The sequence below is a fragment of the Lissotriton helveticus genome, chromosome 9 (genome assembly GCF_964261635.1).
Source record: "Lissotriton helveticus chromosome 9, aLisHel1.1, whole genome shotgun sequence".
NCBI lineage: Eukaryota > Metazoa > Chordata > Amphibia > Caudata > Salamandridae > Lissotriton > Lissotriton helveticus.
This window is the reverse complement of record NC_136070.1, coordinates 540,680,094-540,694,834: the sequence shown is the minus strand read 5'-3', so window position 1 is coordinate 540,694,834 and position 14,741 is coordinate 540,680,094. Positions and strand designations below refer to the sequence as shown.

The following is a 14,741-nucleotide window of genomic DNA, read 5'->3' as shown; positions in this document are numbered from 1 at the left end:
ATAGGCTGCTACTAACTCTCCTGCACTCGTTCTCATGCATGATCCATCTACATAGAGCGTTAAGTCTGGTTCTGAAAGTGCAATATCTGTCAGGTCTTGTCTTGGTTTCGTCACTATATTCATTAGTTCCACACAGTCATGTGGTGGTGCATTTACTGTACTTGAGGGCAAAAGTGTTGCAGGATTCAGAATGTTACAACGTCTGATCTCTATGTGTGGCTGGAATAATGTCAGTTCATATCCTGTCAGTCTTGCTACAGTCAAGTGTTGTGTCTGTGTCCTGTTTAAGAGAACCTCCACTGCATGCGGAACCTGTACTGTCAGAGGGTGACCCAGCACTATGGAGTCACTTTGTCTTATGGCTAGGGCTGTTGCTGCAACTGATTTCAGGCATGCAGGCAGAGCCTGGGCCACTGGATCTAGGGTACTAGAAAAATAAGCGCAAGGCTTGTGTTTTCCTGCTTGATCTTGTGTGAGAACAGATAACGCTGTTCCTTCTCTTTCAGTTACAAAAAGCATAAAAGGTTTGCTGTAACATGGAGTCGCTAAAACTGGCGCTTGACATAAAGCTCTTTTTAATTCCTCAAATGCCAAGGTGTGTTCTTGTGTCCAAGGGAGGACATTCCCCCCTGCCTCCTGTGTAGTTAACTGTATGAGTGGTTTGGCTAGAAAGGCATACTGGGGAATCCATTGCCTACAGTATGAAGTGAGGCCAATAAAGGCACGTACTTCCTTTTGTGTCTTGGGCTGTGAAAGGTTAGCAATGAGCTGTATACGTGCTTGTGTTAGCTGTCTCCCCTCTTTGGAAAGCAAGTGTCCAAGATACACCACTTGCTTTTCACAGAATTGCAACTTCGAAGGCGACACCTTGTGCCCCTTGTCTGCCAGAAAATGTAAAACTGTCAATGAAGCATTTTCGCATTCTTTTTCTGAACGTGCTGTAATTAGGATGTCATCTACGTACTGGAGTAGGGCAGTGTTAGTAGGCATGTGAACACTGTCTAGCTGTCTTTTTAATGCCTGACTGTAAATACTAGGGCTTTCTGTAAAACCTTGAGGAGCTCTTGTAAAGACAAAGCTACGACCTTTTAATGAAAATCCGAACAGGTACTGGCTGTCGGGATGAATGGGAACACTAAAGAAAGCGTTCTTTAAGTCTATGACAGTGAAGAACGTGGCCTCAGAATCAATGGCAGTCAGTAATGAAGAAATGTCTGGAACCACTGGATATTGTGGTACCACACATTTGTTCAATTCTCGTAGGTCAATAATTAGTCGGTACACTGGCAGTACACTAGGGTCAGATCGTTTAAGGATAGGAATGACAGGCGAGTTACATACATTCGAGTCTGTCTCTACCACTACTCCTCGTGCAATAAGTTTGTCAACTAATTTCAATAAGGCTGTTTCGGCGTCAGGTGGTAACTTGTATTGTCTAATACGTGGAAGTACCACTCCTGCTTTGAGTGTGACATGGTGCGGCGTTATGTCCATGTAACCTACGTCAGTCGGTCCTTGTGCCCATAGTGTCTGTGGCACATTCTTGAGTCTGTGGTCAAAATCAGTCAGTACATAATGTCCCTTAAAATCACGTAAGAACAGGCGTACTCCCTCTGGAGAGCAGCAGATAACTGCCCCTAGGTCTTTTAATGTCTTCATACCAAGTAAGTTTTCTGGACATGACTTAGTAAGTAGCAAGTCAGTGGTACGTGACAGTGGACCAACCCCTAGGGAAACTGGTTTTGATACTTCATTAACAATAGGCTTTACTGAAAATCCCAGGGAAACATTCTGTGAGCCTGAGAGAGGTGCCCCTGGAACCTCGTCATGACTGATGGTAGTCCTGCTCGCCCCTGTGTCAATCAGAAACTTTCGATCCTGACCTAGAACACAACTATGTACATACGGACCCTCTTGATCTACAGGAACCTCAATAAGGGGCAAGCCTACTTCCCTCTCGAGGCTGTTTCATGAGAACTGTTGATATTCTGGATAGTCAGACTGTGTGTACTGATACATTTGTGGTGTGGCATGAACAGGCGGTGGTGGAGGAAAATTCGCTACTGTCTGTTGTGTGTTCTGTTGCGTGTTATTCTGTCTAGGAGTGTACTGTCGCTCTTTTGTCTTGCCTGTAGCAATGTTGTGTTTCAGAACAGTGCAGTCCTTTACAAAGTGACCTGGCTGTTTGCAATAATTACAGTTCCCTTTGACAGGTGTCGTGTTATGTTTGTTTGAAGTCGCCGGTACCGTCTGGGCAACCAGCACCTTCATTTTTGTCTCTTTCATGCGTCTCTTTTCATGATCCTGCTCTTCTCTAATCCTATTCTGATGATACTGTAGCATCTGTAACATTTGTGAAGGGCTGTTTGCTTGCCAAGTACTCTCAACCTTCAGTACTCTATTCTTGATCTGGGGTAAGGAATTCTCTACTAATTTGCTCACAAAAAGATGTGGAAATGACTCGCTACCAGGCTTAAGGCCACTATTAATAGTAAAACATTTCTCAAATCTAGAATAGAAATCACTTTTGTCCTCGTCTTGCTTTTGTTTACATGCTGAAATAGCATCCCAATCTTCCTTTTTAGTAATCAATAATCTTGGCAAAACTTGTATTAGGAATTCAGGTAGTTCTCTAGCTCTATCTCCAAGACCAACTCCTGGGAGCCTGCCCTTCTCTTCTGTTTCCAATGCATCCCAACTTAACTTTTTCTCACCCACTTCCCAGTCTTTTTCCTTAAGCTTTTCATAAATCCCTGCAGGTAACAGTACTTTTAATAGCTTCAGAATGTCAGCGTATGTATAATCTCCTATGCGGAGGATGTCTTTTAATTCACGGTGAAATCCCCCTGGGTCTTTATCATGACAAGGCAACATCTTTTTCATTTCAAGAATCTCTAATTTCGTTAAGGGGGTGTAAACATACACCCGTTGTAACTCATTGGCCGCATTCTTGACGGGATGAACCTCTCGTAGGGGGTTCTGTCTGTCTATGTGTACATTATGTCTACCGTGGTGTGAGACTGGAGGCATGCATGTAGTCAGAGAATCTATGTACTTATGTCGTTGATCCAGGATAACATTAATTAATTCAGTACCTAAACCTGTCCATCTATCTAGTAAAATGTCGTCTAGTAATTTATGCAAGTGACCAGGATCAGAATGCTGACTTTCATACAACGTTATCAAGTGTTGGACCATGTAAATACCAGCCAAACGCTGTTCGTTCGGTGGAAGGCTTAAGAAGGTCTGAGCCACTATATCACTACTATATATATTGGCATTGGACACCCACTGGGTGGCTGACCGGGCCAACTCTATTTCGTGTTGTGTGGGAGGTCGCTCACTCCCTATCCATTGTTTCAGTGCTTTTTCAGTAGCCTGGAATAATGCTTCAAGGGAATACCTTTCTTTTATAGCTGGCCCTTGTTTACGGTAATCAAGGCACTTGGGTCTGTCAAACTGTCGCGCTTTTCCTACATAATTAATCTTGCCTTTCGGATCCTGACGATCCTCTACCTCTTCGGATGATGACTCGCCCTTCTCGTCAGACTCTTTTCTGTGCCTTTCTATTATTTCCTTTCGTATTTTCTTGTACATGGCATCTATCTGTCCCTGTTTCTCATGTCTACCGGCATCTATGTGATCACTCCATTCTATCAAACCTGGCTTTACATCTCCGTCTCCTTCGTCTTGTTCCCTGATCAGGCAGTTAATAATAAAACGTAAGATATGATTCTTAACCCCTACCTTTCTTTGTGCCATGGCTTGTGCTATACTATCTGGTCCCTCCCCCGTTCTAATAAAACGATACATGCTATCTAGGTGATCTTTCATGTCTGGTATTGTCTCTAGATATGCAACAGCTTGTCTTAGTCTACGTGAAATCACGACCATTGAACCCTTTCCTGGTTCTGGATCATATACACAAAATGGAATGGCTGCATCTACAGTAGGCGCCCCTCCCACTGCCCCGGGACCTACGTCATCTTTTACGGGCTGCTGCTGAAGTTGCTGGAGCTGATCTGCTGGTGGGGGCGGAGGAAAACCTGCATTAACGTAGTCTGGAAGGGAATCGTCTAGAGACGAGGAAATGAACGCATCTGATGCTGTCGGCTTTATTCTATGTACTCTATATGGTACAGGTGGTGGCGTTCGCGGCCTACTGGATCTTTCTGAGGTGGTCACTTTAGCTAGTTCTTCTGACAGAACGGGATAAATACCATTAACAACGGCGTTTCTTTCCCTATCAGTGTGTTCTGTTTTGACACGTTCCCCCTCCTCCCGCAGTTCCTTTTCTCTGGCTTTTTCCCCAGCTTGTCTAGTTCTATCTGCTTTATTCAATTCTTTCTCTGTTCTCCTATGTGACTCTTTGCGCCACAATTCGATGGCATCTTTCTGAGAGGGTCTTGACTTCCTTTTCCATAGCGCTTCCTCCACCCTCATAATACATTCAGGATCCCATGTTCCCGAGATTGGCCATCTATACTTTTCCTCCAGGTCCTTTGTATAGTTTACCCATAAATCTAAAAACAAAATGGCGTCTAATCCATGCTTATTATACATATAATGACCAGGTGTGTCTCTAGGCGGGATGTTAACTGATTCTTCTAGTATACCTTTTCTGGTCCCTATCTGACGTAACTTTGAAAACAGTGGCATGTTTGAAACCAATATTCACAAAAATAGACTGAAACAATCAACAATCATTCACACACAAACAAAAATTAAACACTAAAACAGTTACAACCTAAACTGATACAGAGAGCTAAACATGTACTTGAAAAACTTTATGCACTGAAATACAGTACAACCATACCGGTCTCAAAAATGAGACACATCTTTACCGTTCCCACGTTTACCATGGGCCCGTCTTGACCGTTCCCACCTTTTACAGTGGACCCGTCTTGAAACTTGATGCATTCCCCATAGTGGTACTCACCGGGAAGCAGAATCTTGAAACTTGAAGGCCTCGGACTTCTACGCATGCGCCTTGGAACAGGTGGACCTCTGGAGACCTGAATATATACATTTTACTCCTTGTACATAGGGAGGAGCGCTCCAGGCAGAGCAAGAAAGAAAGAGATAAGAGCATGTGGGCGTGTATGAGGGTGTACACTTGATGAGTCATAGGTAGGTGATAGGTAGGTGTCATAGGTGGGTGGGTACTTAGAGGAGGAGTATGCACGACCAGCTGGAACTCTGCCCTAATTGTGCAACTTGAGTATGACGTGTAATTGACGTGTATTGGGAGGAGAGCTGACTTTCGGCCTAGCAGAGAAATCTCTTGTGTCAGGGCGACTTTAGCACGTCTGGTATAGCTGATATCTAGAGTCAGGGGATGTTTTATCTGAAACAAAGGTTGTTCATCACTAGAAATAAAGAAAAAGCATATATTTCTCTGTTCATTGCATGGGGGCTGAGACAGAGAGTTAGGCCCTATCTGTCGCGGACGGGTTCTGTTTACTTTTCCTCACCGGGCAGGGATGCCACTCTGTACTGAAAACAGATAACTGTTATTCATAACACTGTCTTGGCAGGCTTCTTGCTGACGTGACTGCAGTTTTCAGTGTGCCAGGAGTCATGAAAACAATATTTCAGAAAGTGGTTTCAGGCTCAACCACAAAAAAAGGTTCAGTACGATATTTATTTAAAAGTGCACAATGCAAAATGCAAAAACATGGGCCTTCATGTTAGCTTAATGTTTGGGAGACTTGATGACTTGATGACTTGCAGGACATGTTTGCAGAGGCCTAGTGATTCAGGCCACTACGAGAAATATGCATGGGTGACATGCACATGTATGTAACATAGGGTGTATGTAGTGGACATTTTGGTCAGGCAAAATATCATTTTCCTCAACACGCGAAAACATACGCAACCTTGTAATCCGAGTCATCCCAGGAAGATGCGGATTCACGTACCTGACCTCTAATGAGGGAGAAACAGTACCAATAGCTTACAAATCAAACTTGTACACACAAGCTGAAAAAACATTTAGTCTTACAGAAAACTTTGTAAATGCGGTTCAAACTTCTGTAGCAAAAGAAAGAGTACAAGCACAAAGCAAAAGGATAACCTGTTTTTACAGCAGAATCAGCCTTTGAGGCATTAACAAGCCCACGCAATTTGACTAAGGTGGGATTAGATCCAAAATGGATCGAATGGGAAAATTCTCTTGCTGCAGAAGACGTGAAATACTATTTTTACCCGGAAATGAAAAAACTGAAAGATCTAAGATATGAAAAAGAATATCCTCTGCAAATCGAGATTCTGCCTCTCGAACAATACACATGTGTAATCTATATGGACAGATTTGCACAGCATTACGATGTAGAGAAAAAATCCTACAACGCAGCGTGTGCGATTGTTAAAGGTCGCTGGCGCTTGGGTAAATTCAAACCTTTAATTACCAAAACTGAATCAGCCAGAAACTGTTCAACTCAGCGAGCTGAAATAAGATCTTTAAAGATGGCGCTTGAAAATGCCGATCGCGAATTCCCCACACTAATAGTGTGCGATTCGCATTACTGCGTCAAATCTTACAATAATGACTTGCAGAACTGGGTTCAAACCGATTACAAAGATGACACAGGTGCCACAATAAAGCATAAAAAGCTTTGGGAACAGGTAGTTCTTTTGCAGAAGGAACTACAAAAGACTCACGTGCTACATACACTGAGTCATCAGCGTGATGGCGTTCACGTTGCAGGGAATTCATTGGCTCACAGAACCACAGCGGAAGCAACTCAACTGGCTTCCGTAGCCACAAAAAAGCGTTCAGAAAAATACATAGACGGGGAAACAATGCTGGCGGTAAAAACGTCTTCTAAAGGCGACTGTGCAGCACTGCCTCTGAACTATCCACTCACTTATACATACAAACTCCGTTTTTTTGCTCGAATCCCTGGAGTGGGGGATAGAGTAATTCCAAACACGAACAGGAGAATCTTCTTGATTCAAGAAGCACATATGGGATTAGGTCTAAGGCACCAGGAGATCAAGGAATCTCTGAAAGAATTACAATCAGAATACTGGTGGCCGGGCATGAGCCTGCATAACTACAAATTTGCAATGGGCTGTCCAAACTGCAACAGAGATCGCAGTGGTGAACCGACCGGAGTAATGCCAGGACCCTTCTTTTAGAATGCATAAGGCTATCTATACGCAAAAATCCAATAGGAAAAATGCGTCCCATTTATGTTTAAGACTAGATTCACTTAAAATGTAGACAGAACTGTTATAAAAGATTTGCGAGTCTTTATCGGCACATACGCAATTGGCATGCTACATTCTGACCAGGGTCCTGCTTTTAGCTCTCGAGCTTATAAGGAGGCCATGACCAGCATGGGCATTGCATTGCGGTACTCTTGTCCCTTCCATCCTGAGGGAAATGGGATTGTGGAAAGAAAAAAACGGGACATAAAGCAATCTATAACGGCGAGGGTATTAGGTTTGGGTGATGGGTGGGTCCAACATTTAACAAGTGTCCAACGTAGTCTTAATAATCTGCCAAGAAATTCTCTGAAAGGTTTCAGTCCGTACGAACTATTGTTCGGGACTAGAATGCATATTCAGGACCTCGATAGTCAGACTTCAGTGGTAGAAGAAAAATGCTTTGATATCAAAGATCGTTTGGCTATTTTACAGGACTTAAATGAAACAAGAAAAGGCCTGAGCAACGTAAAGTTAAAACAGCAGCCAACAGCCACTGAAGATAAACCACCTGTCCCAGCAAGGCCTGCCTGGATTCCAAAGATTGGGGATCTGGTCAGAGAGAAGATCGCGGTGAAGAAGGAATTTGGGCCTTCTTACAGAAAAGCAGTACCTGTCTTAGCTGTCAGCGGAACAAGATCAGTTGTACTACCGCCCCTTGCTGATAAAAAGGAGAACCGAGTTGTATCCATTGACCTGGTAAAACCACAATCATGTGGCCAATAATAAGTAGTAGGCCCAGTGGACTCCCAAGAAATAGCAGAGTACCAAAACTTGCTACAATACAAGAGGTTAAAACTGAGAGACTAATCACATTTGATAAACCTGCAGTGAATAAAAAAGGACTATGCAACAATGCCATGGAACTTGTGCCTCTTGAAACCCAAATTACAACAGTTCGTCAAGAAACACCTGTCTACAATGATGTAGCCTCAGACTATGCTAATGAAACAAAAAAAGTAAAAGCAACTGAAAATCAGGAAACAATTCCAACAATTGACAGAACTGCATCTGGCTACTTCATCAATTTCGATAACTTTTCTGAAGATCCAAGCGAATCGGAAGAAACGCCAGCAACAAAAACCTTTAAAGACAAAGTAACTGAACTCTTTCACCAACTCAAAGGAACCTACCTGATTTCTCCATGGATTGAATTTTGGATTGTGTTAGGTGTACTTTTCCTCCTGCTTTGGCTCATCATGGTTCTTTGTTTGGGAAAATTCATTGAAGGAAAATACAGTACAATTGACACAGCAAGTCAGGACATCAACTTGGTCCTAAAGCCACACAAGTCATCTCACATCGAGAAAAGAGAACTATCACCAGTGAACGTCACAGCCAATCCAATACCCGGTGGGGTAGCATGGGACAAAACAGATTATGAAATCTATGGCCCGGTTGAGCTCTTGAAATATCCACATCAGTTCAAGGTTTTATTAAGTGACTTTGTAAAACCAAGTACATTATCTGATGATTGGGACTTTGAAAGTATTAATGATATGATGTCAGATTTAGTAATGTCAGCAAAATTTACAGAACATGATTACTTACAGGGTTCATCAAATTATGAAGAAATGTATTGTTATAATCACTTTGCACATCACTATTTGCATAAATCTGCTCAACCTAGAAATGTTTTTAATTATAATCAATGGGAACATTGTGCAACTCCACCTCAAAGCAGGTCGAAAACATTTTATGAGAAATTCCCATACTTCTCAGGGTTTAACACAAGTGATGCAGAAACGTTTTATTTCAAACTGTTAAATAAAACAGGGGTAAAAACAATGCTGACAAATACTAAATTGATCTATTCGGAAACATTTTATGAAAAAATGATTACGTTTGGTTTTGAATTCTGGAAAAACAACATTGAAACAAAAACCATCTGGGGTACCAAAGATTGGCAGGTACAAGGTTTAGAAGCATTATTTAGAGCCTGCATGATCCCAGAACAAATAATATTCTTGAATGACACCATTCAACAAACATCCTGTCTTGGCCTAGCTAAGATTAAAGACTTAAACAAACCGTCTAGTCCAAAGCCAACACCTGACAGTAATAGCACTACAGATGTTGAGATAGACGTATCCCATATTTTTAACCAAAACAGAACACATCCTGATTGGAAAAAATGGTTGATCTGGCCCACACACACAAATAACTGTCAAGATAGATTCCTGAACAAAATACAGGGGTTAAAAATGACCAGGCCAGACCCAAGATACTCCCAGAGACAACATCCAGGGATAGTTACAACATACAGTGTAGAGAAACTATGCCTCGAATGGCTACAGAAATCCACACTGGCTGAAATTAAGCAACACTTGACTTTACTTAAAGACGGTGCTGACTTGCGTGATTTCATAATGGGACCACGCAAACAGCGTCAAAAACGTTTCATAGCGGCCGGTATATACGCTGCGTACAACGAAGCTTGGAAAGTAATGCAAATTGAAACAGCAGAAAAAATACGAGAAATTGATCGTATTAATTTGGAAAAATCACTTTCTGTTGTGGACAATGGGTTAATGATTCTGTCCTCCAGAATATATTCACTGGACAGTATTGTATCATCTGCTATTGATATAATAGAGCAGGACTTACTAATATTACAACACGGTCAGTCCCAATTACGTTCTATTGTACAGCTTGGCTGGATGTTGCAAAACCTGCATTCAGGCTACGTGCCCTGGCGTTTAATCAACACAACGTCATTATTCTCTATCTTTAACCTTACTGATACACAAATCAGTTTGGCACAAAAAGGAGCAGACTATACGATTCTGAGCATTGAAAAACTTGAGATATTACCATTGACAATGTCAGAAAGACCTACCATTGAATGGATAATACACAGGATAATTACGATTCCGATATCCACTTTCCAATTTAAATACTGCCAAGAGTATATACCAGCGGGCCAGTATGAAAGGTTGGGTAAAGGGTACATCAAGTCATCATGGAAATTACCTTACACACACACATGCTACAGTGAAAAGAAACAGAATGTATTTCTTAGTGGTAACAATTGTAAACAATCACTAAGCGGTATACTTCTGTGTCAAGGTATTAATCTGCATGGGGCCTGTGAGGGGAATTCAAATAACCTTTCATGTCACCAACACGGCACACCTGCAACACAAATAGAGCCATTCTTTAGACGGCTTTCTAACGGGAGCTATATTCTAATAGTGGACCACAGCTGTTGTGGCATCGTGCCAGGAAAAGCCTATCTCGTCAGCGTGAGTTCCATGGTCACTTGCTGTATGCAAGTATTGTATCCAAACAGCACTCCAGATACAGAGACAACAATTTGGCCTTCTTTGAATATCTCTTCTATTCGAATTGATACTTTAAGCAGAATGAAGTCTGTTCTTTTACAGACAACTGTGCCCTTAACGTCATCAAAAGAAACGTATGATCTGCAAGTTGCAAGGACAACGGCAGAGATACATAGCCTTTTATCAACAAATTTCCCCGTGCATTTCGCAGAAATGCTAAGCCAAATCCTAAATATGTCAGATACCAGTGGCATCCCACATGTATTTAAGACGATTTTTTCGGGACTGTTAACACCCTTCAAAACAGTTCTGGGCATTTTTGCTAATTTTGTCCATTCTGTCTTTGGCGGCCTACCACTTCTTTTGGGACTCGTAGCAGGTATTTTATTTTTGATCCTTCTGCTTCGATATGGCAAGCCAAGTCGCAGACAAGACTCCGGCAACAATGGAAGAAACAATCCTAGCTATACGCTATCGGGACCGCATAACTAAAGTCCTTGGATAAGCCCGGCTAAGAGATCTGAATATGACTTGGTTTCTTTCATTCAGACCCATCTGGCAGAATTGCCTCTTACCTGTGCTTCGATGTATGCTATGCGGAGAAGAATGCGTGTTGGACGTCTGTCTTACACTACCTTCAGCAGTACCATTGGATACAGATACTTTGCTAAGTCCTGTAACGGCTCATGCATCGTGTTGTCTCCAGCGGCTACCCATTCTGATGACGGCATTCGTTGAGACTTCACCACTAGGATTAGAGGGTTGTGAAGTACGAGATGAGAGCAGCATCACCCAGGTACGACCTTCTGTGAGCATTGCTGATCCTGACATCGATGATAGCAATCATTCTCACGACTGCACTATTGCGGCATTTTCAAACTTGGTCAAACTTTCACCTGAAGCCGTAGAATTTTTTATTGAGAGTCTGTCTGAAATGATGTTCTCCCCTGAACAGAAAGAATAACTTTTTTAAGCAACGAGCACACAGCGTTCCCTGAACTCTGAATTCGGCCTTCAGCTTTGATAAACAAAAGCTACTGAAAATATTTGGAACAATTTTTTCCCCTGGAAGCAAAATTATTTATTTTCCCAATTCCAAAATATTTTTTTTTTTCTGGCACATGTACTCTGCTTAAAGTAGAACTATTCTTAGAGAACAGAGCTTCTATTTTAGGAACTCTAGAGACAATATTTTACCTCAGCCTCTAGCACATGTACATCATTTTGTATTATTATGTGATGGAATGGTCTCGACCTTCTTTTCTGTATTTCATGTGTAAATTTTGGCAATTCATTCAGCTGATATATATATGCATTTGTTAACTGAATGATACCACTGCTTGATAAGCGTACAGTACCACTACTCATTTTCGTGTATTACCATATACCATTTCAATATGCAAATTTATGTATTTTTGGGGTGGGTTGGAAAACACATGCATCATTATATGTTTATATGTTTACTATTGCTTAGTTTTAAGTAATGAGGGGCATTAGATCATGGAGTGGGTGTTGTAGTTCTATCTAGGACCCTAATTCGATAATCCTGATTTATGCCCTTATGTGGTTATAATAAATAATATCCTTATAAAGGCATAAGAATCATATCCATATTTAGTCATAGCCCATGCTGTCCAAATTAAGCAAGGCTACTTCCCCAGGCTCCTAGAGAGTACAACGAGTTCTGTAAACAAACCAAACCTCCAGCAACCTGGGAATTCCCCATTGCTTTTGTTTTGATTTCGTCCTAGAACTCCTGTGAGCACTCTAAGAACGGCCAGTTCTTAGTGACATCTTCATTGACGTCTTATGTCCAACCTTACATCAAAACCCGGCACCTTTCAGGTATAAATATACCAACGTTGCCTTAAGCAAACACACGGTGGTGGTTTTGGAGCAGAGCGGCTATCTACTTGCCCGAGAGCCCAGCTGATGCGAGAGCCCACGGACGCCGCCCCTCTTCTTTGACGCACTGAGAGAGACGCTGTCTTTTCTCCTGCCGAGAAATCCAGCTCCGGTGTTTCCAGATACCCTCGCGGGTTACTGGGATATCGAGTACTGAGAGAGAGATACCAGACCGCCTGCTTTCTAATACCCAGGTACGGAGCTGACCAAACCCTTTATGAGAATTCTTGATTCATATTCCTTGGCAAAACCAACTTAACTTAAACTGCTACTTACTTACTCCTTCCCAAGTATTAGGCTTAGGTCAGGTACACCGGGGTAGGCGTATTTAGAAGCACCAGTTGAGTACGTTAGTCAATGTATATTTGTATGTATATATTTTATCTATTTTAAAGTATCATATGGCTAAGAAACCATATCAATGCTTTTACAGTATTATTTCATAATACTCCTTTTACTGTACGCACTTTACTTGATAATAAGTATTGCAATTGTGGCAATTCATTTCTCTTGTATGAGAAAGAAGACTGCTCAATAAATAACACCTTTTATTGAAAACGCCTGTCTCTCTTTTCTCTGCACTCTGGTGAAACTAAGTATGCACACCTGACTGAGTGAAATAGCTGTCTATTGTTTTCACACCACTCTAGATTTACACTCTTATTCTGAGGGAGCAAAGTTGTCATGTTTTATGGTTGTCAGAAGCTAATCCCTTCTTGTCTATCCAGGGAGGTTAAACTCCTCCTCGTTTATTCGAGAAAGTTTCTAGTGACCTCTGAGCTAGCTGGCAAACCTTAAGTCTAATATAGTCAGTAGAGACCTAGTCGACCTCAGTCCTACGTCTACACTGCTGAATATATTATTCCAATGTGCAGAGCCTATTGGGAATATAGGAACTACACTACACCTTTTGCAGTTTACTTATTTGCATCTCGTGGCAGCCGGGGTGAAGTCTGTGGTAGCACTGTGTAATATTGATTCTTTCTTACTGACCATATTTATAGGGAGGTACCAGTATTGTTGTAGTTTTTAAACTGCTGCCTCTTTTGTAATAGTATGTTGCTATATCGTTTTAGCCAGATAAATGAAAAAGAAGTTGCATACATGCTGACCACCACAACCAATTGGAGTAGTTATTATTTCAAATGAGGATTCCTTTAAAAATCCTTGGTTTCAATATATTTATCCTATTTTTTTTCCCACAGGCATCTATCCAACCAGTAGGTATCACACAGAATACAATAAAAGAAGCACAGGAATCTTGAGTGAATGTCAACAGAAGCTTCTTATATCCCTTGACATGTCTCCCAAATATTGGAGCCACCGCAAAGATGCGGCAGATGGAATGAACATTTGAAGTTACTGCTTTTCCTTTTGTTGTTTGCTAAGGGACTTTGAAATTGTCAACACTGCCTAGAGTTGCTTTGGTTATTAAACAATACTTCACTTGTGTGCTTTTCCTTTCACTAAGTTGTTTACTATTGTGATGACTGTAAACTAGCATATTTATCTAATGATCCTTTATTGGCATTTTAAAAAGCAAAACTCACAAATTCACCAAGTGACTGTTTATGGGGTGCCAACACCAACCTGTGAAGCTGATACCTTCTGCACTATCAAACTACAGTGTCAAACAAAACAGTATGCAATTAAGCCTACGTTGCTGCCTTAAAGTAAATATCTACTAGCTTGGACCAACTCGTATATTCACCAAAGGTGCTGTGATTCCCCTGTGTGACACTCATGTTTTTAAAATAGTTAATTTGATACTCTTCCAGGGGATCCTCATCAATAGTCATAAGCACTGAATATTCATACCCATGTGCGGGGACTCCGGCGCATATCTGAATGTTATATATATATATATATATATATATATATATATATATATATATATATATATATATATATATATATATATATACACAGATTTCACTCATACAAAACCAGAGAAATTCAGCAGTTATGGTTAGCTGAGCTAACTGTATCTCACGCACCCTCAATGCCTACTTATAACCTCACATATTGCATCAATCAACCAATCAGGGGCTTATAAAGTGCAGCTACTCACCCGTAAGGGTCTCAAGACCCTGGGGGGCTGCTGGTTTCTCTGGGTGGAGCATAATTTGAAGTGCCAGGTCTTAAGGTCCTTTGTGAATTGGGTCAGTGACGCGGATGGCCTGAGGTGGAGGGGCAGGGTGTTCCAGGTCTTGGCGCCAAGGTAGGAGAATGAACTTCCTCTGGTTGTGGTCTTGTCGATCCTGAGGACCGAGGCTAGGGCGAGTTGGGTGGATCAGAGTTGGCTGGCCTGTGCAAGGGAATGCGAGGTGGTGGTTCACG

At 41.6% G+C, this 14,741-nt stretch overlaps 1 protein-coding gene across 8 annotated transcripts in view; it reads left to right on the top strand.

Annotated features, from left to right (window-relative positions):
* Nucleotides 1-13,851, top strand: part of LOC144781519 (uncharacterized) — a 2,047,367-nt gene extending 2,033,516 nt beyond the window's left edge. For all 8 annotated transcript variants that reach the window (XM_078660419.1, XM_078660420.1, XM_078660417.1 and 5 more), the window contains one exon: nt 13,607-13,851. Coding sequence is in view for 1 of the 8 variants with exons in the window: in XM_078660413.1 (XP_078516539.1) it covers nt 13,607-13,625 (19 nt within the window). In the remaining 7 variants the exon portion in view is untranslated. The remainder of the gene's footprint in view (nt 1-13,606) is intronic.
* The last annotated feature ends 890 nt before the right edge of the window (nt 13,852-14,741 follow it).